This window comes from Paralichthys olivaceus, chromosome 3 (assembly GCF_024713975.1).
Source record: "Paralichthys olivaceus isolate ysfri-2021 chromosome 3, ASM2471397v2, whole genome shotgun sequence".
Taxonomy (NCBI): domain Eukaryota; kingdom Metazoa; phylum Chordata; class Actinopteri; order Pleuronectiformes; family Paralichthyidae; genus Paralichthys; species Paralichthys olivaceus.
Genome location: NC_091095.1, coordinates 13,646,113 through 13,672,051, shown reverse-complemented (window position 1 = coordinate 13,672,051; position 25,939 = coordinate 13,646,113). Strand labels below are relative to the sequence as shown.

At 39.5% G+C, this 25,939-nt stretch overlaps 1 protein-coding gene across 1 annotated transcript; it reads right to left on the bottom strand.

Moving 5' to 3' along the window:
- Positions 1-883: 883 nt before the first annotated feature.
- LOC109625422 (collagen alpha-2(I) chain) lies at positions 884-24,689 on the bottom strand. The gene is made up of 67 exons (XM_069522760.1): positions 24,668-24,689; positions 23,896-24,040; positions 22,145-22,340; positions 19,870-19,971; positions 18,182-19,442; positions 18,073-18,079; positions 17,532-17,585; positions 16,417-16,536; positions 15,973-16,011; positions 15,654-15,707; positions 15,472-15,525; positions 15,084-15,191; positions 14,947-14,992; positions 14,734-14,787; positions 14,605-14,649; positions 14,422-14,475; positions 14,290-14,334; positions 14,129-14,182; positions 14,011-14,055; positions 13,857-13,910; positions 13,316-13,360; positions 13,160-13,213; positions 13,033-13,077; positions 12,822-12,875; positions 12,620-12,727; positions 12,463-12,516; positions 12,313-12,366; positions 12,002-12,046; positions 11,816-11,869; positions 11,596-11,640; positions 11,331-11,384; positions 11,097-11,150; positions 10,958-11,011; positions 10,738-10,791; positions 10,557-10,610; positions 10,418-10,462; positions 10,180-10,224; positions 9,695-9,802; positions 8,622-8,675; positions 8,451-8,504; positions 8,235-8,288; positions 8,049-8,156; positions 7,895-7,948; positions 7,708-7,815; positions 7,516-7,566; positions 6,966-7,019; positions 6,797-6,850; positions 6,629-6,682; positions 6,417-6,524; positions 6,236-6,289; positions 5,919-5,972; positions 5,326-5,379; positions 5,191-5,244; positions 5,013-5,066; positions 4,824-4,877; positions 4,676-4,729; positions 4,475-4,528; positions 4,337-4,390; positions 4,207-4,260; positions 4,103-4,120; positions 3,946-4,008; positions 3,597-3,761; positions 3,367-3,502; positions 3,151-3,257; positions 2,059-2,139; positions 1,761-1,970; positions 884-1,305 (listed from the first exon to the last, which is right to left on the bottom strand). The coding sequence occupies exons 1-67, from the start codon at positions 24,687-24,689 to the stop codon at positions 1,153-1,155; spliced, it is 5,811 nt and encodes a 1,936-aa protein (XP_069378861.1). The 3' UTR covers positions 884-1,152.
- Positions 24,690-25,939: the final 1,250 nt, after the last annotated feature.

Here is a 25,939-nt window from a genome sequence, read left to right as displayed (position 1 = left end):
CTAACCAGGTTCAAAATGTTGCAATGCTCACGGAAATTCCAAAAGAAAATGTCGCCCCACTTTATTTTGATCTCTGGAGAATTCTGAATTTGATAACCTGGTCAGTGGCAGGCTTAACAAACTTGGGCATTTACTGTCCTGGAGGTGAAAGTCACAGACGGACACAAATACTTTTAAGACTGTGTTACATTACCTGGTACATGTGCAAGAAAACTTATCCCACAAGCGCAAGTACAACTAATGACAAAAACACAAACACTGAACAATTCCTATAAATATATTCTGGATAATGATGTTCTCTATAGGCATTTTAAGAGTACAGCTTGTGCTGTGTCATCTCTGGTAAAATTTCATTGATTCTCATAAAATCATAATGAACTCTTCCCCCCGTAAATCGACCTAGGCCCCCTTGAAAGGTGTTGCATTAATTCATGTACGCCCAGGCAGTTGTGTTTTCGTCTGTTTGTTTTATTTTTTATTTAGCAGGATTATGCTAAAACCACTCATCCTATTTCCATGAAATTTTGCAGCATGGTGGGGCATGACCCAAGAAAGAACCCATTAAATTTAGTCAATGCTCTGGCCCAGGAGGCAGATCAAGAAATTTTTTTTTCACTTTCTGTAACATTGTGAGATTTCTCAGAGAGAAAAATCTGGATCTAGTGAAATTAAATGTGTTTTCATTATGGGACTGTTGGGCCCTGGCAGCAGTGTTCACTTTACTGAGCGCCATTTCAAGTTATCGTAATTATTTTAATATCCTAGTATCTTACATTTTTAATATCTTTCTGCTGTTTAATGATCACAGAGGAAATAGTTATTTTATCATCTATTCTATGTTACAGACATAAGTACAAGTTCAGGGCTAATACACATGACTCAGTTTTAAGTTCAAAATGATAATTTTATTAAGATAGTGCTGCAACTCTATTTTATTCAAACATGTGTTGACACATTAACATTTAAGAGCAATTTATAAAATGGGTATATGAGGAATTCAATAAATATACACAAAATAGAGAGTAAATTATTCCTATCAAAATTAATAATGTAAAATATCTAGATGCCTAAGGTATATAGCTGCTTTTTATATGAAATGATATTTACAATGTTTAATTACACATACAAACAAACACGCACATCACTCGTTGGTCACAAGAAGCAGAGGGGTCCCAGGATCACAGTGATCTCAGGGGCGGGGGGAATCGGTCCCGTCATTGCTATTCCCAGATCTCTGACAGGAAGCAACTCCATATCTCCTCGATGCAGCTCAGTGCTCCCCTGAACCCTCACAACCACATGTTCCTGCAAAATAATCAGGCAGGATAGATATGACGAGAACAGGGGAAGTGTGTCCTGTCTGAATTTATTATTATTTCCAGGGTTTGAAACCTTTTATGGGTCAGAAAATGTTATTCATGCAGCCTCAAACATCTGCTTACAATCTAAAATGTCTTGAGCAAATTAATTAATTACGTCCCTTTATTGATATTGTTGGTGATTTATTTGGTAACATTTGTTGCCAATACAGGAAGAACATACAATGTTCAGACAGTTTTTCATTAATTTACATTAATCTTACTCAAAAGAAAGGGTTTGATCTATAGTGCACAGTACCAATCTGTCTTTGTCTTTTCTTGCAATGCTGTCCGCACATTGTCGTAACACTACAGAGCTTTTTACAATATTTTTTTGACAATAAAAAGAAAGTTGCTAAACTGTAATAAGTTGTGTTTTGGAGAATGACAAAATAGTCTTACCTCACAGTCTTTTCTACTCACTCTAAGTAAGTGAGAATCTATTTCTTTGCCTGAGTCTCCCAGGATGTGGATACTCCAATTTGTAGAATTAGTTGTGGCGGCAGTGTTGGAGCCGCTCGCTGCCCAGCTGACAGTCATGTGCTGGAAAGATGTATGGCTGTGTAATCGCAGAAACCTCAGCTGGACAACATCCATACCAGCATACTCAAACTAATAGAGACAGAAATCATGCATTTTATGGTGGAGGGAATAACTCACTTATTATTAGATGTAATACATTCTCCTCATTCTGACTTACCTTGTTTCCCTCATGTTGTTGACTAAACCACTGGAGGGATCTTCTTGATTTCTGCTTCTCTGGTTCCCACCTGAAGTTAATCTACACAACAGAACATTATTACAGAACAAGCACCGCCTTATTTATAACAAAATTAAATAGTTTTTCCCTTTCTTCACAAAATTCGTTTTTAATAGTCCCCAAAACCCACAAATAATTGGATAAGTAGCTTTTTATGTGCTATGACACATACTGGAGATAAATCTCACCTAACCTGCAACAAGTTCTATTGTTAAGTTGTTGCTGCAGCTGAAAACCCTGCATGAGCTCTGTAACACAATTAGACAATGTTAACTTTCTTATACTGTAACACAAATATAATCAAGTCGTCATGATGTCATTTATATCTCTAATGTCATTGGTTACAAAAGTTATTTCACTATATGACGTCATTTTCTGACTTCATAGCAACATCACAATGACGTCATTCCTACCATGTGATCACAGATAATTTTTCTATCTATATAAACGTCAGCTCGTGTCCATAGGTCTGTATGATGCAGAGATATACTGCTAAAAAGTCATTTTTAAAATCCCCATGACATTGTTTTCTGACTTCCTAGTACTCCTTCATAATATCACTTATTAAATGAAATCATATTATAGGTAATTATTTTCTGATTAATATAAGCCTTAGATTTTATTCTAGTCTTATTCACAGAGATATCTTTTACTATCTACTATTTGGAGTATATTGTTGTTGACCCTGACCTGTGCTCCAAAAGTTAATCATCCGGAGATTCCCTTCCTAAGTAGCATTCCCACCAAATCTAATGAAAATCCCTCAGTGTTATTGTTGAGTTGTCTTGTCAACACACGCGCAAACACACACACATATACGCACACGCACACACACGCACACACACGCACACACACACACACACACACACAGTCAGTGAAAACAATTCCCTGCTTGTGCTATGCCAGTGCAGACAGGATAATGAGGTGAAAAGTTTTACAAGTTCTTCCAACTATGCTCTGACCTCTCTAAATTAAGGGCACTCTCCACACAGCAGCGAAGCCTCTAATGGTTTGATGTGAGAATGAGTGTACCTGTGACTGTAAAGGGTCTATACAGGTTGTTCCTCCTGCTGTGAAGTTACAGGAAACCTTCACAGCATCACAAACACAGCCCTGGTTGGGGTCCATGTAAAAATAACCTGCAATTTAATCAAGTCGAGTGTTTGGCCATCATTCAGGGAAATGTATTTTACAGCATAACGTCAGCGACTGATTTACAACATCATGAGTCTACAGACAGACCCTCACCATCAGTCAGATGAGGGTGTATGAGTCCCAGCTCATGGCAGGTGGTACCGGGGTCGTCCTGTGTTCCCAGGGGCCAAATGAAAGATTCCTCTTCCTCATCACTTCGAGGCAGTCTCTTCTTCACCAGCCTGGGCCTCTACAGAGGATTTCATCATTCACCAGAATCAGAATACGATCCCTTGAATATAACTGAATGCAAAGCAAAATGAAAACAGACAGCTTGTACCAACTTTTTGTTGTCCTCCCTTTTGCGTCAGGTGTTTGGGTGTTTGTCTGGATCTTGTCAGTTTTGATCTTGCACTTGTTCTTGTTTTGGGCTCATTTCTTTGACCTGGTGTTGACTTTGATCGTCCTCTTTGTGTCAAACCACGTTTGCCTGGAGCTCCTGGTTTCCCCTGTGAAAGACATGACAATGACTCCAAGACCATTGTTAAAAAGCTGGTGGCCATTACACAGTATTCACTGCTGCTAAGCTACAAATTCATATTAGAACTTTTCAGTATGTTGCAGCTAATTTTGTCAATCAGGTTGGACATTTTTTCATCAGTTCAATTTTAATGCATGTGTAAAAGTTCTTACTGGAGGTCCAGACTTTCCTTTGACTCCCTTAGGTCCTCTCCTGCCTTGGAAACCTTTCACTCCCTGTAAAGATCCAAACACGGTCATTCTGTGTTGCACTCCAGAGAAGAGGAAACTATTATTTATAGACCTTGATGCTGTCTACACAAACTCTCACCTTTTTTCCACTCTTGCCCTATAAAAGACAAGTAGAAATGACTTCAGTTACGAATTTGAGCAAACAATATTTTTACATAGCAGAATAATATCAAAACAACATACAAGAAGTCCATGGAAGCCTTTTAGCCCAGGTGGACCATGAGGACCAGTGTCTCCCTGTGAAAATAATGATTGATCAATAATTTGCTATTATCATTGTTAAAAGATATATAAAAAGTAAAACATAACGTACCTGTTTTCCTTTACGACCAATTTGACCTTTCAGCCCCTGCAAACCAGGATTCCCCTGAGATAAAAGTTATAAATATGATCAACAAAAATCAATGTTTTTGTTGTTAGATTACTTTATAAGAAAATAATTGTAACCAACCTTCAACCCCAGGGGCCCAAGTGGTCCCGCGATCCCTTTTTCACCTGGGAGACCCTGAACATAAAGAAAAAACAAGTAAAGACAAATTGCTCTCCGAAAAAGACGAATGATTCTCAGACAATGCAATTGTTTTGTGTATCAGATTTGATCTGTGAATGAATCTATAGGGATGCATTTTATCGTGGTTTGAGGACATTTTACCTTTGTACCAAGACTTCTAGATTCACCCTTCTCTCCTCTCAGTCCTGGAATACCCTGTATCAACACACAGATGATACAGATGTTGTCATGAATAGGTGTATGATTCCATGTTCCTGCCTGTTGAATAATACTGAAAAAACTTGTAAACCTTTGGCCCAATTGGTCCAGGAGGTCCACGTGTTCCTTTTGGTCCAGTTTTACCCTGAGTGATGCATTTTCACAGTGAATAATGTTAAACTGTCTTATAAAAAGCCAAATTACAAACTATATTTAACAGCAAACATGATATGGTGATAATATCTACCTGACATTTAAATAAATTACATGATTATTGTACCTTAAACCCTCCTGCTCCAGTGTTTCCCCTGATCCCAGGAGGCCCTGGTTTTCCCTGAAATAATAAATGATTGTAATACCACAAAATACACATATAAACCACACTAGAACTGAGTTTTATAAATGAGACAGCACATTTCTGCTGAGTTGCATGTTATTTATCTCTTTATTAAGCTTACCATCTTGCCGGACCAGCCAGGTGCTCCAGGAGCTCCTCTGAAACCAATGGCACCCTTTGGTGTGAGCACAGGAGAGATCGAATTCAGTAAAATGGTTAAACGACAAATAATTGCATCATGGTTCATTTTTCTTACCGTATAGCCTTCATTACCCTCAACCCCCAGTAACCCGTCCAGTCCACTCAAGCCCTGATGACAAAATCACAAAACAAGAAACCAGTTATCATCAACACATTCCTCTCTTTAACTTTTTATAGTGGTCAAATATATATACATGATAATCAGTTTATGTCCCAATTTAAAATAGTTTTCTTAAGGTCTATTGTCATTTAAATGTTAAAGGTTCACTGTGTAGAATTCAGTGATATCTAGTGGAGAAGTTGCATGTTGCAACTGATTACCCCTCGCCTCACCCTCCCCTTCCAAACATGAGAGAGAACCTGTGGCAGCCTTCAGTTGTTATAAAAAGTCAAAAGGTGTTTAGTTTGTCCAGTTTGGGCTACTGTGAAGGGCCCATTCTAGGGTAAAGAACAATTCGATGATTACACACTTGTGAAAACATCACTAGGATTACTCTACACTCAATTCCTGCCAATAGATCCCTTTCAACTAAATTTTACAGACAACCTTTAATACTTGAGGTGAGTTGCGGTTTACCAGAGTCGTAAAGGATTTTCAGTATATATAAAGGTATTTATTTTACAGTATCTTTCAGAAGGGATACTTGCTGGTTTTCCAGGTGATCCAGTGGGTCCTGTTCTCCCCGCCTCTCCTTCAGCTCCCTAAAAACAAGACTTCATTAGAACATAAGGCTTTGACAGGCCCAAAGATTGTGCAATTAAATCTGAGATCAGAAAAGTTTGCATAAAGTGTGTCATAATGTGTACCAAGACATGATCATTAAACTAGAATATATTTATAGTTGTTATTTAGTTGGTATCTCATTTTCTATTTGAGAGACATAGATTTTATTTCAACTATCATAAGTTAGGATTTTGTAATATTTGTGTTATGGAATCTGGATCAGAATAATCATAAAACTCACAGTTTTCCCAGAGGTCCCTTTATTCCCCTTCCTTCCCAGCTGGGCTCTTTTACCCTTTATAAAGACAATAATGGGAAACAAACATCCGATTTCAGCATCAAAAACTCAAAACATGATGAAGGTGAATACTCCGTTATGATGACTTTACTTTAAGAGGACAGATACTCTGGCTTCCTTTTACCTTTGGCCCCTGAATTCCTTTAGCTCCTGGAATTCCACGAGGACCAGCAGGTCCAGGTCGACCTTTAGCACCAGCAGAGCCAATGAACCCGATCTTCCCAAGTTTCCCCTAAAAAAAAAAAGTGACGTGCTTAAAAATGTGTTCAAATCTTGCATGTTCAGTAACTCTGAATTGTAAATCCAGTTCTTGAGAGTGCAAATAATCTGTTTTACAGCAGTTCCTCGTGCTCCAGGTTCTCCTTTTGCTCCAATTTCACCTCCTACGCCCTGGGAAATACAGAAGCTTATATAAACACACTGTATCACTGTGGTTACATCTTCATACAGACATGCATGACCTGATTAATGACGCCTAAAGGGCAATCAAAAATAAAATCCTACCATTTCTCCTGTGATGCCTGGAAGACCAAGTTTGCCCTTCTCACCGTGACCGCCCTGAATTTAGCCAACACGCAGCAGAGACATAATTAACATAACTTAATGTTAATAAACCCCTTTAAATGGAAAGATCGGTGAGAGAGAGTCAGAATTAAAAAATGATACATTACACCTTTAGCCCAGGGCCTCCAGTCTTGCCATCAACACCCCTGTTGCCTGGTAAACCCTGAAAAAGTCACAACACTGAACCTGATGAGTCACTTCATGTGACTGCATAGTTGAAAGTTAACTCAAAAAGGGAACCACTTTTAATGTTGTCTGCTGATCTGTGTCATTTGACTTAGTCAAGCCATGAAGCAATGGAAACTAAATGAAACTACAAAATAAGTTTTGAAACACATTGCTAATGGTTCAGAATAAAATCTCTCTAAAAAGGGCAAACTAATATACAGAGATCAGCCAAAGCATTCAACCAGTTATACCTTTTAATGTTGTGGCTGATCAGTGTATATTGTGTATCCCATTTTGTAAAGTTTGAATTTAAGGTTTTAAAGATTGATAAAATAAAAATATATTCATGATCAAGGTCAAAGTTAAGTAACATTTGTTTTTTATGGCACGGATCACCAACATCGGGCTTAAAACTTTTTTAGACCACAGAACGTTCAGAGTTGAAATATCATACAATTGATAGAAAACATATAAATCTAAGTCAAACATACTGGTGTTGATAATCCAATTTGTCCAGGAGGACCTATACTCCCAGGGGGGCCCTGAAATGAGAAGTAGAATGAAATAAACCTACACAGTTTGTTTCCAGCTGTGTAATAGTCAAACATGTTCACACATATGTTATACATCACATAAACATCAAATTACCCTGACAAAGACATTTTTAACATAATTTTACTAACAGTTTGTCCCTGGAGCCCCTTCTGGCCTTTGCCTCCTGCTGCCCCAGTGTTGCCCCCTGGTCCGAACTGTCCATGCATGCCTGATGGGCCTCTGATGCCTGGACCACCCTGTAAAAGCATAATTAATCACCACTTTCATTAACAATGCAATGCTATTGTTCTTTGCCATCGTTCTTGTATGACTGACCTTAAGCCCTGGAACCCCCTGTTTTCCTCTCTCTCCTAGGGCTGCCCTGTATCCCTTCAAAACAAGGTATAGACAAAATAGCAGATAAGCAGATTCCCTTATAAAATAAAACTCAAAAGATGTCTTCATAAAAACTATTTAAATCTAAATGTACTTGTTTTCCTGGGAGCCCCTTTGTTCCCTGTAGCCCTTGATTGCCAATGTCACCTTCAGCTCCCTTTGGCCCTTTCGGTCCAGGAGGTCCAGTGACCCCCTTATCGCCCTTTAATGTAAGTCAACACTTTTGTCATTTAAAATAATACATTTTTACAAATTTTATAAAAATCACAAGTTGCCTCACAGATATTCCTTTTTGTCCAGTTGAGCCCTCAGGTCCCCTCAGTCCAACCGGCCCCTAAACACAAGAGCAAAATTGTTATTAGTGTCTTCTCCTACAGTCACATCAACAGATTGCATAGCCCTATGTTTTGAATCTTGGATTTTAGTGACTTTGCATCAAGTTAAATAAAAAAATAAAAAAATCAAATCTGTGAGCAACTCAGTCTAATCAATATACCTCCTCACCATCGAGACCAGCAACTCCCTCCTGCCCCAAAGCCCCTGTAGATCCCTGAAGATACAACATGTAGAGACAAACAGAGTTGTTGAGTGAAGAATCTTTTAACTCCAAGCCTACATTATCGGTGCATCTAAGAGACAAAAGTGCGCTGTAGAGGACAAACTTAACCTTATTTCCTTTGAAACCAGCTGATCCAGTTGGTCCTTGGGATCCATCTTTACCCTAAATGCAGAGAGAATAAAGCAACGATTAGCCCAAAAAAAATCACAATGACACTGACAGGGTTGAAGTGCTGGTGTAATCTATTACAATGCATCATCACTGTGACACCAGACATGATGACAAACAGCAAGATGAGACACAAGAGGTCTGCTGTTAGTCAATAAATTAGCAAAAGTCAAAATTGTTTCATGGCCCATATTTTGCACTTGTCGAACAAAAGTGTCTCTGAGAAGCACCAGCCCTGACCCATGGTAGGGCAGGCTTACTCATTGGCATGGTCTACTGTGACAGATGACTGAAATGCAGCCATTATTGATGGTTTCAGTGTCTGTACACCCTGTGAACCCCAAGGGTTAAGTCTTGACGTAGGCAGTCGAGGTGGAGTTGGCCATAGCGAATTAGTGCATAATCATTTTTGGTCAGTTTCATTCTTGTTTTTAATTTGCTTTAATCCTTAAACATTGATCAGGCTTTTAAATCTTCTGTTGGGTACCTTGACAGTTTAGTAGCTGGTGACCACGTGCACTGAGCCTATTTTCACTTATTTGTACTTAAAGGTCCAGTGTGTGAGATTTAGGTGAAAGGGAACCATTGGCAGAAATTTAATGTAGAATAATTCTCATGATGTTTTCACTAGTTCATTTCATCTAAATTGTATGAATTGTAGTTTTCTTTACACTAGAAAAGGCCCTTTATATTCAAATACTTAGGGGGTCCACTCCACGGAGGCCGCCATGTTTTTTACATTAGTCCAGACTGGACAAACTAAACACCTTTTGAGTTTTCAATAAAAGGCTACCACAGTTTCTTTATCATGTTTGGAAGGAGAGGGTGAGGTGAGGGGTGTTCAGCTGCTACATGCAATTTCAACACTAGATATCACAAAATTCTACACACTGTACCTTTAACTTAACAGTGAAATTTGGTATTTCTGGCTACAAAGAACATGTGACACCACATTTAGCAAACAGGCAGAAAATAAAGCTCAACATTGATTAGCAGCGCAAAATTAAACTTACTGAGTAACCTGTTACTCCACGTAGACCAACTAGACCTCGTGGTCCTTGATCACCTGAAAGTCCACGGGGCCCAACCTCACCCCATGGTCCTATGTTACCCTGAATACCCTGGATGGAAAAATTTATAAACAAGAATTAAAAGTACTTCAAGAATAATAATAAATTGAATAAATAAAGGACTAGGAACCAAAGGCATGATGTAATGGAGGCTACTTGTTTATAGACATTTCAATATCTATCTCTGCTGAAAAAACATTTTAAACCTAAAAATATGCAATTATTAGATCTGTGTTGAATTTGTTTGCATTTCATGATGAAATGATCTGACAGACAGGAAGCACATTTACTTTATGAGAGGACTCTCACCCAATGTCCATACAAAATGTATTAAGCAAGCCATAGTAGGACAATATGTCAATATTTCACAGAGGGAAACTTAAGGACACAGAGTGGTTGGATGGAATGAATTACTGAAATCATCTTACAGGAGCTCCTCCGTGTCCCCGTGGTCCAGACATGCCCATCTCACCCTGAGGGACCGAAAGATACAACTGTTAGTAATAGAGCTCAGAGAAAACACCAGAAAATATACATTTAAAAGTAAGTGTGTAAATAATGGTGTAGAGCTGCACTGATATTGTTATGGCAGTTGATTACGGAAAATAATTATGACTTTTTCTTCTTCTACCACTACTACTAATAATAATATGAAAAATAACATACTGGGGGGCCTGGTTTTCCCCTTGGTCCTTCCTCGCCTCTCTTACCCTTCATAACAAGGTTAGCACAATAAATTGAAACATAAAATATACATCATGTACATATACACTGACTAAACACGAGGCTTTGAAATGACTCGTACCTTTAGTCCTTCATCCGCTGGAAGTCCATTGAGGCCTTCTTTACCCTTAACACCCTAAAGGAAAGCAACAGATCTCAGCATCATAATGAGTTTAAGTATCACTGTATCACACATGATACTGTGTTTAATGGTGTGCACTTTAGTATCCTAAAAAGCCATGTAATGATAGCTTGGAACTTACTCTCTCTCCTGGTTTTCCTGGTGTCCCCTCCATTCCTCTACTGCCAGCGTCACCCTGTGAATGGCACAGGATATGTACATGTAAAGCTGTTATCTTAACATCTCTCTTAACACCATATCCTCTTACCTTCCCTGACACTCCGCTTACTTTGTCTAAATCTGTTCTTCTTTTGTTAAATCAATTAAAGAGCTGTGAAATTTAAAGATGAGAAATTACTCACACTCTTCCCTATATGTCCTTGGAGGCCAGGTGCTCCCATCTTTCCAGATAATCCCTGTGGCAGATATTTATCAGATAGTAGATATACATTTATGTGAAAGTTGACTTGTTCATTTTTGATTAAAGAGGTAAAAACTCACCTTTGAGCCTGGTGTTCCTGGGTCACCATTCATTCCATTTGCCCCAATGGGGCCCTAATAAAAGGATGTATTGTTTTTATTGTAATCACATATCAGCCCAGTTTACACAACATATGCCTCATAAGCCTTTGTAGGCCAAGGATGCAGTTATATAAACATTGGTTTATGTGGTGATAAGTCTTTGTACAAAGTTAGAAATATGAGTATTAACGTATTGTTTGTGTTTGGCCTTACCAGGGCTCCAGGAGCTCCTTCCTGTCCCCTGTTTCCCAAATGACCTTGAAAACCCTAAGATGGGACACAGATGATGTGATGGTGATCTTTGGACAGTGCTTTTTTCAATGGGAGTGTATAATTTATATGAGAGAAGCCCCAAATTCTTCAAAACCATACTGGACAGAAAAGTCACATGACATTCATTGGACGATACATGGTTCTTATTGTAGATGTGTCAAAATCTTCTCTACTGTGTGAAATATGAAGGTTCCAGTGAAATCACCTTCTGGCCTTTAGGTCCAGGCTCCCCTGTGAATCCAGGCGTTCCCTATACAAAGAGTTTACACACATACAAAGAGTGTTATATTAACATCTTATAAGAACTTTATTAGTTTGTCTGCTTGTCAGAAATTGAAAGCCCTTAAATGACAAATGTGTCAAATCACAAATAGTGAATATATTTATTTTGAATCTCAGAACAAGAAGTGTAATCACATAGGAACCTTAATACCAGGTTCTCCTTCACGTCCTCTCTCCCCAGATTTTCCCATCTCTCCCTGCAAATAGACGATGAGTATAGAACAACAATCAGCATCTACAATTTAATTATATTTTATATAATAAAATCATATTTTATTTGTTTGTTCTGTTTCATTCTTCAGCTATATGAATTGCACTCTCATACTCACAATGGGACCAGGTAATCCCGAAAATCCTGCTCGACCTTTTCGACCCTCCAGTACGAAAAACGATATAACAATTGATTAAGATTTAATATGAGCTGGAAATAAATAATTCCAAACTCAATCGAAATAAAAGTTAGAAAATAAAACAACCTGAGACGTTGTCACCAGTATTTTTTAGTCCAACATTTAATTTGTGCTGGTGTGAGTACAATGTATATTTTACATGTACTTTTTACATAAAGAAAAATGACTTTTGTCAACTTTGTTTGTATTTAAATTTACCTGACTCATTCAGTATCCACACTTGTACCCACCTTGTCACCTCGAGGCCCAGTGGCTCCTTGAATACCAGTTGGCCCTCGATCTCCCTACAAAAACATACACGGACGCATAATTACACAAAATACTAAAAAGAAAAAAATTAAATCATTCCCGACTGATACCAACATTCTTCTCCAACCCACCTTTGGACCATCTTTTCCTTGCTTTGCTTGCTCCCCCATGATGCCATCAAACCCCTATAACAATAGAGGCATATGCAAAATGAAACTTGGGAATTGCAGTTGCTGTTCAGTAGCATCTTGTGAATATATCTTTGTTCATAAAGGTTATTTCACTCACGCTGGAACCAGGAGGTCCTGGTGGCCCTGTTGATCCTACAAGTCCCTCTAACCCCAATGGGCCTCGACGGCCCTTTGATCCCTGTTTACCTGGAGGCCCTGGAGGCCCCTGTACACAAGCATAACAATACAGTGTTCATTGTTCTGATCAATGAACAGATTCAAAATCATCTGAACAGATTGACAGGAAGCATCAAACTCACTATGTCTCCCTTAAACCCTGAATCACCCTTGTCACCTCGCTTTGATTTAGCCCCCTGGAAGAGAAACGTGTGCAGTAGTTATTTAAAAGAGCAGTAACAGTATAATGACATGATACTGTTAAGATCATTAAATATTGCCATAGATTACATGTTTATATATTAAGAACATTTTAGATGGAGTCAATATTGAAATTGCTTTAAGTAATCTTACGGGATCACCTGAGGGTCCAGGCTTTCCTGGATTCCCATTGGCTCCCTGTAATGAGAAAATGAAATCTAAATTCATATCTGTGGTAGTGAGTGTCACATCTGTAGAGGATTTGGACCCATAGTCTTACATTAAGTCCAGGTGGTCCAGGTTCTCCTATATCTCCTTCATCTCCTGGCTCACCCTGGTGAAAATGCAAAGAAGAAAGAGGAGAGAGTCATCCAAAAAATATATCTGCAATCCAATGATGCATGACATTGTATTCTCCTATTTTAAGTGTACTCACAGGGTCTCCTTTAAGACCCACTGGTCCATCTGGTCCTGGATTTCCCTAAAAGAAGAAATAAATCAAATTCATATTGTGATATTGTCATGTAATAAATCTAAGCTAATCTAATAACTGTGTTTTTGAATGTTGAGTCTTTATCAAAGACATCCATTAATTAAAAAAAGAATCAAAGCAAGGCATAGTATGAGATTATTAAAGAACATAATAAAATACCCCTCTACCCAACTATACCACTACTTCTACCACTACTTTTAATAAAAATAAGAATGATGATGATGATGATAATAATAATAACAATAAAACAGTATTAATACACAAAGTACTTTCTAAGGTCAAAATGAAACATACAAAAAAGAAAGACGAGGTGTAAAGTAAAACATACATATTTCCATACATGGACAAACACATTGTATACAGGTATGCATATACATACAAGAAAACACATAGAATAAAAAAACAACAGATCAAGTAACAGAAGTAAATCTGCCATGACTGTAAATACACATCACATCACAATGACCAAAAGCGTTTGTTGTACCTGAGGACCACGAACACCTGGAAATCCAACTGTGCCGTCAGGACCTGGTTCTCCCTGAGGCAAAGCATGTACACACAGATTGGACATTTATTTAGGTAAGATAAGGTTGTGTGCTTTTTATTATTATTCAGTGTGTGTAAAGTTGGATGTGCACCTGTGGTCCAGCTGCTCCTCTGACACCCACTGCACCGTGATGACCCTGATAACATAAAATGATGTTTCACAAATATTGTTTAATGACTCACTACTTGATTAACTGGCTGTTTACTTACCGGAGGTCCTTTCACTCCTAAAACACCTCTCAGTCCTCTGGAGCCAATTTTGCCCTGAGGAGCAGACACATTAATTGCTGCTGCCTTTACTTTTAACAGTGGCTATTTGTTTCATTCAAATGAATTATAGTACTATCTCTATACTATGTTATTTAACTCACAGGAGGGCCTGGTGATCCACTGAAGCCTGGAGCTCCAATCTCTCCCTGGAAACAATAAAAAGCAAAGACGGCTGTGATCAAGACGTATCATATTCACAGAGTTATTTTAATACAGTAATGATGGATACTGACTAGAGTTCCTGATGGTCCTGGAAAACCAGGAGGACCCCTGGCTCCGGGTATTCCCTGTAAACACAGGACATTTCAGATGCTGTGTTGTTGAGGGAAAAGTTCTTCATTGATTTTAAGTTAGATTTCATGAAATTGATGTTAGAACAACCAAAGTGGCCATAATTAAAGAGTATAGTCACTTACTATGTAGCCAGGGAGCCCGACAAGGCCTCTGACTCCTTTATTTCCCTGTAAGTGAAGGAAAATACAATATTGTAGTTTCGCCATCTTCTCCTTATATAGACTGGGTGTGTATTGTATCCTGAATCTGACCTTGTCTCCTGTTCGTCCCCTGTCTCCTTGTGGCCCAGCCTCTCCTTCATAACCCTACAGGCAGAAATATGAGCACAGACATATGAAATTATAAGGTAGCTGAAGAAAACAGAAGACTTAGACATTTAAACAGACAGGTACACACATGTACTTGGGCCTCCATAATTGAAATCCCCATAACATTAGAAGTCCAGGCCACTCTTACCCACTCACCCAGCTCCCCTTTACTGCCCTCCTCTCCTCTGTAGCCTTTGGGACCCTGTAGGGACGGGGACAGAATATATTTATCAAAATGCAACAGACAAACAATAATTTACACACATCTTTTACATGTTTCTAAATGGATTTACCTGTTCTCCAGGTAAGCCTGGAGGGCCTGGGTGAGCATCCTCTCCTGGGGTCCCATCTCTTCCAGGTCGACCCTGGGGCCCCGGCAGACCCTGTGGCCCTGGACTACCCTTCAGTTCAATACAACATGAGTGATTTGTATTTTACTGTACACTGATATATTGTATTTTATCATTTTGCATTGTTGGGATGTAATTGAATATATTTGTTAATAGTCCAGTTTTGAGTTCCTACCAACAGAAACATTATAGTGCATGTTGCATTTGTTGCAACACTTTAGGAACCACATGTTAACACATGCTAAAGTGGTAGGTAATAGAAGTCAGCACATTTTGCTGAGAAAAACTCATTGTTGACTCAGATGAGATGCAAATAAACAGAGATACCTACAGTTTTCCCTTGAGCTCCACTTGGTCCCTGTTTCCCAGTAATTCCAGGTGGCCCCTAGAATACAGAATCAGCCACCGAAGTATTTTCAACCTTAATTTAAATTCAATATTGACATGGTACGATAAAGTGTACCACTGCATAGCTGTTTAAACTTTGTCTTGTTAAGTAATCCAATTACTTACAATTGGTCCTGCATCTCCAGGAGGTCCAGGAGGCCCCAGAGGCCCCTTAACTTTCTGAAAATACAAAAACCCCCACAATGTTTCATATTTTAATCACAATTTAACTTAGTAGATTATATCCAAACATTTTTCACTGAATATAAATAAGGTAACAATGTACATAATGACTATTGACGCAGTTGTTGAATTTAACAGCTGTGCAGGATTTTGAACAATTGGATTTCAACTGACAAAACACTGATCAATAAATGAAACATCACCAAAGATAATGTTACTTCAGGAATTTCAACAACATTTGTTCTTGCACACAAAAACCTACTGGCCAGGAAGACACCAGCTTTTTGTAGATCTTCTTTTTCTGCAAGGGAACAACACAAAAATATACACAGACTTTCAGTTCAAATAATGTAATTTGAGAAAAGGAAAAAAAAAACAATTGAAGCAATGGTTGTTCAACAACTTCCAACAATGCATTTGATTTTCATCAACTTTAATACTGTACGAGTACAAATACTACATAATGTGTTGCAGATTGACAGACTCCCTAAATATCTATCAGAAAACTAGACAAGCATTAGTGAACACTTCCTACTCCATTAACCCAATAGATACATTTTTTTCTCCATGGTTGTGTGTTCAGTCAGTTGAAGTGGCTCTAAACTGTCGCAGTGTTTTTTATCGTCCATGTTCATACTCTCAGCATAAATGTGAATGTGTGTGCAGTACAGAGTTCGCCTCATGGTGTCGCTCCTCAACAGTTCACCTTGAAAGCCTCCCATTCCTCCTCAGAGGTTTTAAATACAACAATGGCAGGCATCCCTGGAGGACCAATGGGGCCTCTGTATCCTGTCCGCCCGGTCCTGCCCATAACACCTTGATATCCCTGAGAGGACGAGAGATAAGATCATGTATGATGTGCAAAACAGACCTTGGATTACAGTGTCCTCAGGTTTGATCAGAACAGGAATATTTCATCTAAGTTAGACGCAAAGAAAACATCTGGACAAAGACATACTGAGCGATGTTTCCACGGGAATCTCCCAAACTCAGTATAAACTGATTCTCAAAACCACTGGATTAAACTTCAGCTGTGGTCGGCACTAATTTGCTCTGTCTTGAAGAGAAATCGTTTCATGTTACAAAAAAGTCATTGCATCTGAGACGTAAATCGCGTGATGAAGCTGTTGACGATTATCTGACTGTGAAGAATCCAGGTTACATTAAACACTCATTAAACTATACGTTTGAAAACAGATCTCATGGTTTTGTTAGGATTCAGTTAGTCAGGTAAGGACTATTAGATAAGTCAAAGTTTGGTATATTTATGTTGTGTACATAAAATTAATTGATTGGTGGATTTAGATTGAATAAGGGCTGTGAAGACTCTGAATTTAAAGTTATGTTTAATATATAGTTGGGGGAATTAAGCAAAGAGTGAATGAAAAAAAGTACAGGTACAGTAAAAATGACCGATAACAAAACCTTGAAGCTGATGAAGGTTTTCTTTAGTCTTGGAATAAAAGGCTGACTTGGGGCCACGCTGGAGTTTAGCAGACGTTTTACGATGGTTTTTCCTGAGTTCGTACTGAACTCAACACAGCTGCTTGTTAAATCTTTGTGGAAACTGGTTTAACTGGCCCAGCAAACATTTGATTCCTATCAAAAAACCACAAACTTACCAGCATATCTCACAAAAATGAAACAATGTGAGCAAATCCTATTAATTATATTTAAAACAACGAGCTCAAAGAGGCTAAACGCTGCATGCAGCGGCAGAGTTGAGCGGTTGATGTTTGTGAGCAGCACTTTCCTCTCACACCGAACTTCTTTCATTGTTCGTGCAAAATAAATAAATACATTCTTGAGTTGAACACATACTTTGTCTCCTTGAGGTCCTGATGGTCCTGGTAGTCCAGGTGGACCCTGTACTCCCTGAAGAAAGATTAACATAGAATTATAAGGCCACAGCTAAACCCTAAAATCAACAAATAAATAATTCTAACAATGACCAGTAATTCCTGTGATTTACTGATAAAAGCAGTTTAGGGCACAAAATGAGATGTTTCAAAATATCAACAGCCCTGGTTTAACATGATCTGCTGGAAAATTCAATATTATGTCTGTTTATTTAGTCTGAGATAATAAACATGTGTGTGTTTCATCGAAGAGTTCAACCTCAACCCCTCCCAGACACACGCACACACACACACAAACACATACACACACATACACACACATGCACGCACACATGCACAGAATTGACAATGTTGCCATCTCGGTCATCAACACGGCTCCACCCAAATTTAAATTCCTACCAAGTACTGACAGGAAATGAGATTAGAATATTTCAAGAATGTGATTGTGGTTTGATATTTACTTATAACATCATTAAACATCATTAACACTCCGACATTTATACGATTGACCTGTAATGACACAAAATGACTTTCAATGTGACAATTCATTCCAGGTCTTAATAAACATTTACGTAGATACAGGTGAATATAAACAATGTCTTACCCTCTGACCTCTGACCCCAGGTCTTAGTCCCGCCCCGTGATGTCTGACTGAGGGTGTAGGCTCCTGATTGGCTGCTTCAACATTCTGCTGTGGCAACTCAGTCTCTGATTGGACTATGAAGTCTTCATCACTGAACTTGGAGAGCCACTCAAGTGAAGACTGATTATTATCCTCAAAGATGCAGGTGTCATTAAAGTGATTTCCTTTTTCCACCTCTGCTTCTTTTCCCTCTTCCTCCCCCTCCATCACTAAATCTGTCTCATCTTCATCTCTGCCGCTCCCCTCCTCTTCACCTGGAGGTTGTTGCGGTGGTGATGTGGTTTCTGTTTTTGGTGAATCACTGTCCAACCGTTTAATTTCTGTTTTTTCTCTAATCCCTCTGCTGGAAACACCCCCCCCCTCAGTTGTGATGTCACCCAGTGCTGCTCTACTTTGTTGTGTGGGAGCTGAAAGTGTCAGATTTGGACCTGGAACTTTCTCAGGTGCAGCAAAGTCTCGTGTCACCTCTCCCTCCGCTGACGTGTCTTCTTCTGCTGCTGCCAGAACCTTCAGGGAGGGAAGAGTGACTCCAGACACTGGAGGTGTAATCACTGCTGGTGAGGTATCCTGTTTGGCCTCCTTTGTTCCTCCGTCAGGTGAAGCGTCCACACTGGAAGCATTGAACCCTGATTCTGTTGTGGAGCCTGAGACCAGAGTGATAACAAACTCATGAGGCCCATCAGAGAAACGTCTCTCTGCAGTTTCCGTCGCTCCCCCTGCAGATGCTGAAGTGACTCCTGGAGCTGTGGGGTTCTCAGGTTGGATGTTCGGGCTTGAAATGGACGTCTCGACTCGCTCCACCACAGATGATGGCTGATGAACTTGAGCAGTGTGAGGTGTGTGGACAGAAGCGACTGTCCAACTCCCTTCTGTTCTCTGTGTCTCCTTCATTGTCCCTGATATGTGTGACTTAGAAATGTGCTCATCTCCAGTCTGTGGCTCCTCAGCTCCTCCTAGAATCACAGTCTTTGGTTTGTCTTCTTTGGTGGAGCCTGTAGTCTGAGTGTCTGCACCAGTCTGAGTTTTCACTGCAGCTTTGTCGTCCACATCCTGTGTGTATGGAGCAGTGTGGGACTCCAGAGGGGAGGTGCTGCTCTCAGTTTGGCTTTTCAGTCTGGCTGTCAGCTCAGTGAGTCCAGCCTTGACAGTTGTGTCCTGAGGGGAAGTGTCTGGTCTGGAGGATTCTCTAATGCCAGGATGAGAAGTCACCTCATCTACTGCTGTAACCTCCTGGGAAAGATTTGAATGAGGAGAAAGATCAGTCAGTCCGTTAATTGACAACAGAAATAATGGCCAAAGGACACAATTCAAACAAACTTCACACAATAACAAACAAAATACATTCAAACTGTATAATATAATATAAAATAATATAATAAAAATATAATATTTAAACATTTTACAACTTATTGACAGCTGTGGACAAATACTAGGAAGGAATATTAAACAAAGACAACACAACCACAACAACAACAACAATACTACTACTACTACTACTCATGATAATAATAATAATATAATGATGATGATAATAATAATATGCTGTTATGTTTGATGGAACATGTCAGGCTGTTAAATTAATACATTCAGGACAAACATTTTGTGAGTGGAACCCTGCACTTTAGACCAGTGTATGCTAGTTGTGTGTTGTTTGTACCTGTGTGTTGTTCAGTGTTGAACATGTGTTGTTGTAATATTGACAGTGCTGCTCGGCTGCTGCAGGATCTCCCAGGACAAAGATCATCTGCTGGATGGTTCCCTGAACATCACAAACACACAAATAGGTTGTAGCTTCAGTGAATTTTATTTTCAGTCAATGTGTGATGATGTCTGCTGCAGGATCTGTTCTAGTGCAAGACCACTAGGTGGCACCAAAGTCAAACATTTTGCACAGGCTATGTGAACGTTGCTGAACATTTCTCCAGTTTTCGGCAGAAAACTTTACATTTGTGACACATTTAAATGTAACTGCCATAAATTCGATCTTGAATGATTAACAACCCATATGTGTTTGGTTTTACTGCAATGGATATCATAATACTACAGAGAGACAGTTTTTTAAAATCCTTTTTCATCCAGAGAAAGTGAACGGAAAAGACCTGGAGAGAAGAAATGAAGAAAATTCTGGCACAGTTTTGTGCATATACCTTTACTTTTTAAAGTTTACCAGGACAAGTCTTAAAATCTAACTAAGAATCTAAACAAGTTATTGATAAACTAATGAACTAGCTAATAACTGCACAAATAGTTTTGCTAGCAGCTAAATTGCACAAAAAGACTTAAAGCCTCAGTCAAAAAAAGCAAAATGAATCAGGTTGTATAACTCAGTTATATAGTATATAGTCATTACGCAGCACTGAGTACGCTTCCAGGCCTGCACGCTGCTTTAAGAGGTGTTAGTTTTATTGTCAGGCCTCTCACTCTAACATCAAGCAGCCGACCCTGCAGAGTGACTGTCGTGAAATACTTCTTTCTGCAGTGCCACATTTTGATCTAATGCTGAACACAGTTGGTGACATTCCCTGCACATAGTTTATGAGGTTAAGGAAAAGTCTTTGCCCGTGTCTCTCATAATCTCACGTATAAGAATCCATTTAAACCTTTTACAAAAATATTTGAGCTGCGATGTGGACTACTGATCAACCATGGAACAAAACACATGAAGACAACAGTGATGCCTCCATTAAAACCTCCTAAACCCCTTGAATTACTGGAGGACCAAATCTGGAAGAAGACAATAGAGTTCAGTGTGATTTCCAGTGTTATGATACGTATTTTGCCTTTTGACTCTTTAACATATATTCTAAGGAGTAAGACGATACTTTAAAAATGTCATGACATTCTCAAAGTTAAATTTAATATAAGAAATACAATAAGAAACTCTAGTCATTTGGCAAAAAACTTTTTTCTTTCTCATTTGAAGCAGTCTCTTCAGATTCTATTCTTAATATATACATACAACTCTTTAAGTTCTTTAAGTGGTCATGAGATAAATCCAAGTTTTTAAACATGCTAACAAGATTTCAAAAGAGACAAATGATAGAACCAGACTTACACAGCTCAGCAGCAGCAGCAGCAGCAGCAGCAGCACATCAGCCCCCTGCATGGTTTCTGACAAAGACAAACTGTGGTCTGCTCTGACTGTTGGTGTCTGTAAATCCTCACACACTCCTGCAGGGGCTGCACTTGAAAAAACACACACACCCCTCCTGCTCTGTGGAGGATTCAGGCCTCAGCTGGACGACCACAGGGTTCCAGCCGTCTCAAACAAAACACTTCTGTTGTGACACTGACTCACTCACTTATGCTGTATGTGGCTTTGCTTCCTTAATCCTCAGCTAGTGGATGACAACAGACACCGTGTGAACAACAACAGACACTGTGGTGTGTTGTACTGGGCCTGTTCCCAGTAAATCAAACGTGTGCCTGAGATGAGCAGGGAGATTTTGCTGACTCTCAGTTTTTATGAATGTTTTCACCCCAACTGAATCAACACAAAGGAATCAAATGCACAAATCTTTGAGCTTGACTCATAATTAAACCTTCTGGAGCTTGAAATCATTTATTTCCACTACAAATATATTGCACTGGAATCCACACTTTCAACTATAAGAACTTCATCATATTGTTAAAGAAGATACCAAATATTTGAAGAAGTCTCCTAATAATCTTTGAATAATTGAATTTTAATCTCCCATACTGCTCAGTAACCAAATAGATGACATCAAAGGTGATTTATTTCAGACCAAAGGAATCCCTTCTGCCCAATTTGCCATTGAACTTCACATTGATCCCTGCACCCTCCACCTCTGTTGTCAGGGGTCAGGAGGGGAGGACTGTGGCCCTGGTGAGGAATGTGACACGAGGATCAGAAGAGCGAGGGAGGGGCTGCTGCCTGAGGTCGGTTGGTGTAGGGTGAGGTTGGAGCTTACCGTAAACGGAGTGTGGTGAGCACTCGGAGCTCCACCCAGCAGCGTCAGGCCCAAAGTGCTGATCCGTGGTCCGAAGCCGTGACGCCAGGAGGCGCTCTCCCGCTGACTGCAGTCCAGGTACAAGCTGAGCGTGGACAGAGAGAAGGCCAGAGAGAGTCTGTGCCACAGGCCGTCCCACAGAGCGGCAGCAGGAAACCTGTCAGAGAATTTTACTGTCACATTAAACAAAAGATGGTGTGGTACTTCAGATAATGTTACTGTTGTATTTCAGCTCCAGGATCCAGCTGATACATTAGAACTGAAACATTACAAACAACAGTTTTTACTGAGAACAAAACCAAACACTATCAGAAGAATTGCCTGTAACAAGAAAACTAAAACTAAAACAACTGAAGTGGCACTTTCAGACTTGTTTACCTAATTACATGCAGTCTACAAATTAAAATCCTTGTCACCTCAGCGGAGGGGGTTGTGTTTTCATCTGTGTTTGTTTGTATTTCAGCAGGATTACACAAAAACTACAGGATGTTTTACCATCAAAAGTCATTCCTGCTCTCTCACCTACAGAGGATGATAATGTTATACCTAAATAAAAACACCTTCATTTGGATTTAACTGATTGGAATTAAAATGTTGCTGAGTCATGATTGCAGTCAAACCAGTAATAAAAGCATTGATGTAATATAAAATGTGTGTATGTGTGTGTGTACTTATACTTATGTAAGCACAAACCTACAGAGTGAAGACAACTTTTGGAAAGTGAGGACATTTTGACTGGTCCTATTTTTTTCAATTGGCTGCTTGAAGGTTTAAACTTGATTTTAGAGTTTGGGTTAGTGTGTGTGTGTGCGTGTATGTGTGTGTGTGTGTGTGTGTGTGTGTGTGTATGTGTGTGTGTGTGTGTTGTTGTTTCTCACTCATAGTGTTGTTGCCAAACACTGGCGACAGTGAGGAGTCGTGGGCCCAGCTTCAACTGGAAAAGCTCCTCCCCCTCCTGGCCCAAAACAACCAATAGCGTCCTCTGGCCTGACCAGCGTTGACCCAGACGCAGACGCATCAGCACACTCAGCTCATCTGGAAACCTGTCGTGTAAACGTTAGCACGCTCACACACAGATGTACACATGCACTCATTCATGTGTCACAAGGACACACACATTCATTATAACCTAATCAGTCACTGGACACGGACAGTCGTGAGACATGTGCATGGGACAGTATGGATTCTAGGTTGTGGTGTCACAGAGAGACTGTCCTCACTGAGAGACGCTTCACATGTTAATGTAAACTCTATCACAAAGCTGCCAGATTCAGGAGGCATCAGCGCTCTGTGCGTTAACATTCAAGGTCAAGTTTAACACCAGGGGCTTGAACTTCCTCCTTTCAACCTACACATCATGGAAATAAAATCCACCCTGGACAAACAGGCTCACTGGAGCCTTCCACTCCACTGGTCAGTTTTATGTCTGAGCTCTAACACCACAACACATGGACCTTTACTTCCACATGTCTTTGTTTTGCACAAATGTCTGATATCATGAGTGTGATTTTTCCCCTTATTCATTTTTCTAAATACAAAGTAAAAATATAACTTAAATCATTTTCATTCCTGCAAAATGATCAGAATTGGTGCGTAACATTGGACGAGTTGAAGGAATACATTGTGAACTGTTCTGAGTAAAGCATTTTCTTATTTGCACTCGCTGGTATTAACAGATCCATCATAGTTAATTCACACTTGTTAATTCTTACACGGGTCCAAACACTGTAGCCGTTGGCAGGACGAGTGCGGAATATTGTCCAATCTGATAGGCTGGACATCCTCCACCATCGTCTGTTGCTGAGACATTGTAATGAGAGGCGGACTGCATGTCCAGAAGCTGCAGCAGGTCAACTTCTGAAAGACACAGATTACAGACCTTCAATGTGGTATCTGAAAGTAAAGTTCTTGTAAAACTGAGATGCACACTGTGTTTCATTGAGACAACAGTAAAGAAATATAGACGGTACATTTACAAATAAACAGATGTTAGTAACTTCTCATCATGGAAATGTAGATCAGAGCATGTTCTCTCAGTGTGATCACCTGTGGAGAGACTTTGGTTTCTTAGACACCTTGATGATCAACATGTGGTCGGAATGTTTAAAGCAGGAGAAAATCTTCTTCAATGTCTTGTTTGAGTTTTGGTGGATGCCTCAAGCGTCACATTGACAAAGCTCAGTGAGGTGAAAGGTTTAATGTTTCAGACTGTCACTTGAAATTCAAAGGGGGTAAACATGAAGGAACATTTTAAAGTGATGAATTTCAACCTGCTCTCACAGGCTATTTCAAAAAGTGCCAAATGAAATAATTATTATTAAAAAGATTTTGCTGGAGTACATCAACGTAACACAACAACATCCCAAACAAGTTTCCTGACTCAGCAGATTAGTGGAGAACAAATGTTTCTGCGTGAGTGTATTTTGTTAATATGGTGAAAACAGCTGAATTAATCCCAAATGTTCCAACTCAAAGTCAGCTTACCTTTCCCCCCTGCTGATTCCATGTTTCCTCTGCTCCTCCCATGATCCTTTGCCTCAGGATGTAAGTAACTCAGCTGTGGTGTGCCCGCTCCCTGTGATCGCCCGTCAGGACTCACCACACACAGGTAAGCTTGAACCCAGAGCGCCGAGAGCAAAGAGGAGCTCTGCATCGTGTCCTCAGGAGAAATGATGCTGGAAGAACATCTCTGCTGCTGTCACACATGGATCGGAGGGCCGGGCCTGACCGGCATCACTGCGTTCACACGAACACACTGGGATTACGTTTTGATCTCTCAACAACAAACCAGATCTCTCACCTAGGTTTCTGCTCAGCTCCCAGTCCAATGACTCTTTCTCACTGGGCTATTTCAGGATTATGTGAACGTACACACAGAAACATGGGAAAACACGAGGGAGACAGTGGGTCTTACAAAAATAATGTTTCACAGTATCATCACATTTTTAGTTATACTTTCATTGGTTTGGTTTCTTATGAAGTCTAGTCATTATCAGTGGGGATTATATAGAATGTACTTTACAGGGTAGAACCTGCATGAACATCGATATGTTTTTCAAGCCAAGATTGAATTTTGCTTGTTCTCTTCTTTTGGGGCCATTTCAACCTTTATTCAAGTTCAGAAAGTATCAACTCTATGAAGTGGGCATACTAATGTTCCACACCAGACTTAAATAGTAATGTTGGACGGCCTGGGTGCTCCCTTTCCTACCTGTATAATCTTTATGAATGTACTAGTTTGGAAGAAACAGCACAAATGCAGGGGTTTTAAAGTACTACTTTCTTTTTTTATTATCAGGTACTTTTTACTCCACTACATATATCAGCAAATTTCAGTATTTTCAGAATCAGTACTTTTACATTTTTTTGTTGATATAGTTGTACTTTTACTTAAGTAAAAGGTTTGAGTAAAAATTGCAATAAGTTATATTTGGCAGTTTGGCTCTGAAATCCCTCCTCACCATGAGCCTTCATGGAAAGAAAGGCCAGGAGAGCAGATGCTAAAAGACCCCGGCACAGAACAGAACAGACATCGATGACGACACATGATAATTATTCGGTCAGATTCAGTATGAAAAGGAGGCGCTGGGGTGGAGGTGGGTTTTAAAGAGGCTTTGCAGAGGAAGCAGGAGGAGCAGGCAGCTACAGTCACTCAAATATGAACATGAGTTTTGCCAATTGAAAGCATAGATGTATCGCTGTACTTCAAAAATAAACTTCAAAAACTAAATTCATATTCAAATGCAGTAATATCAG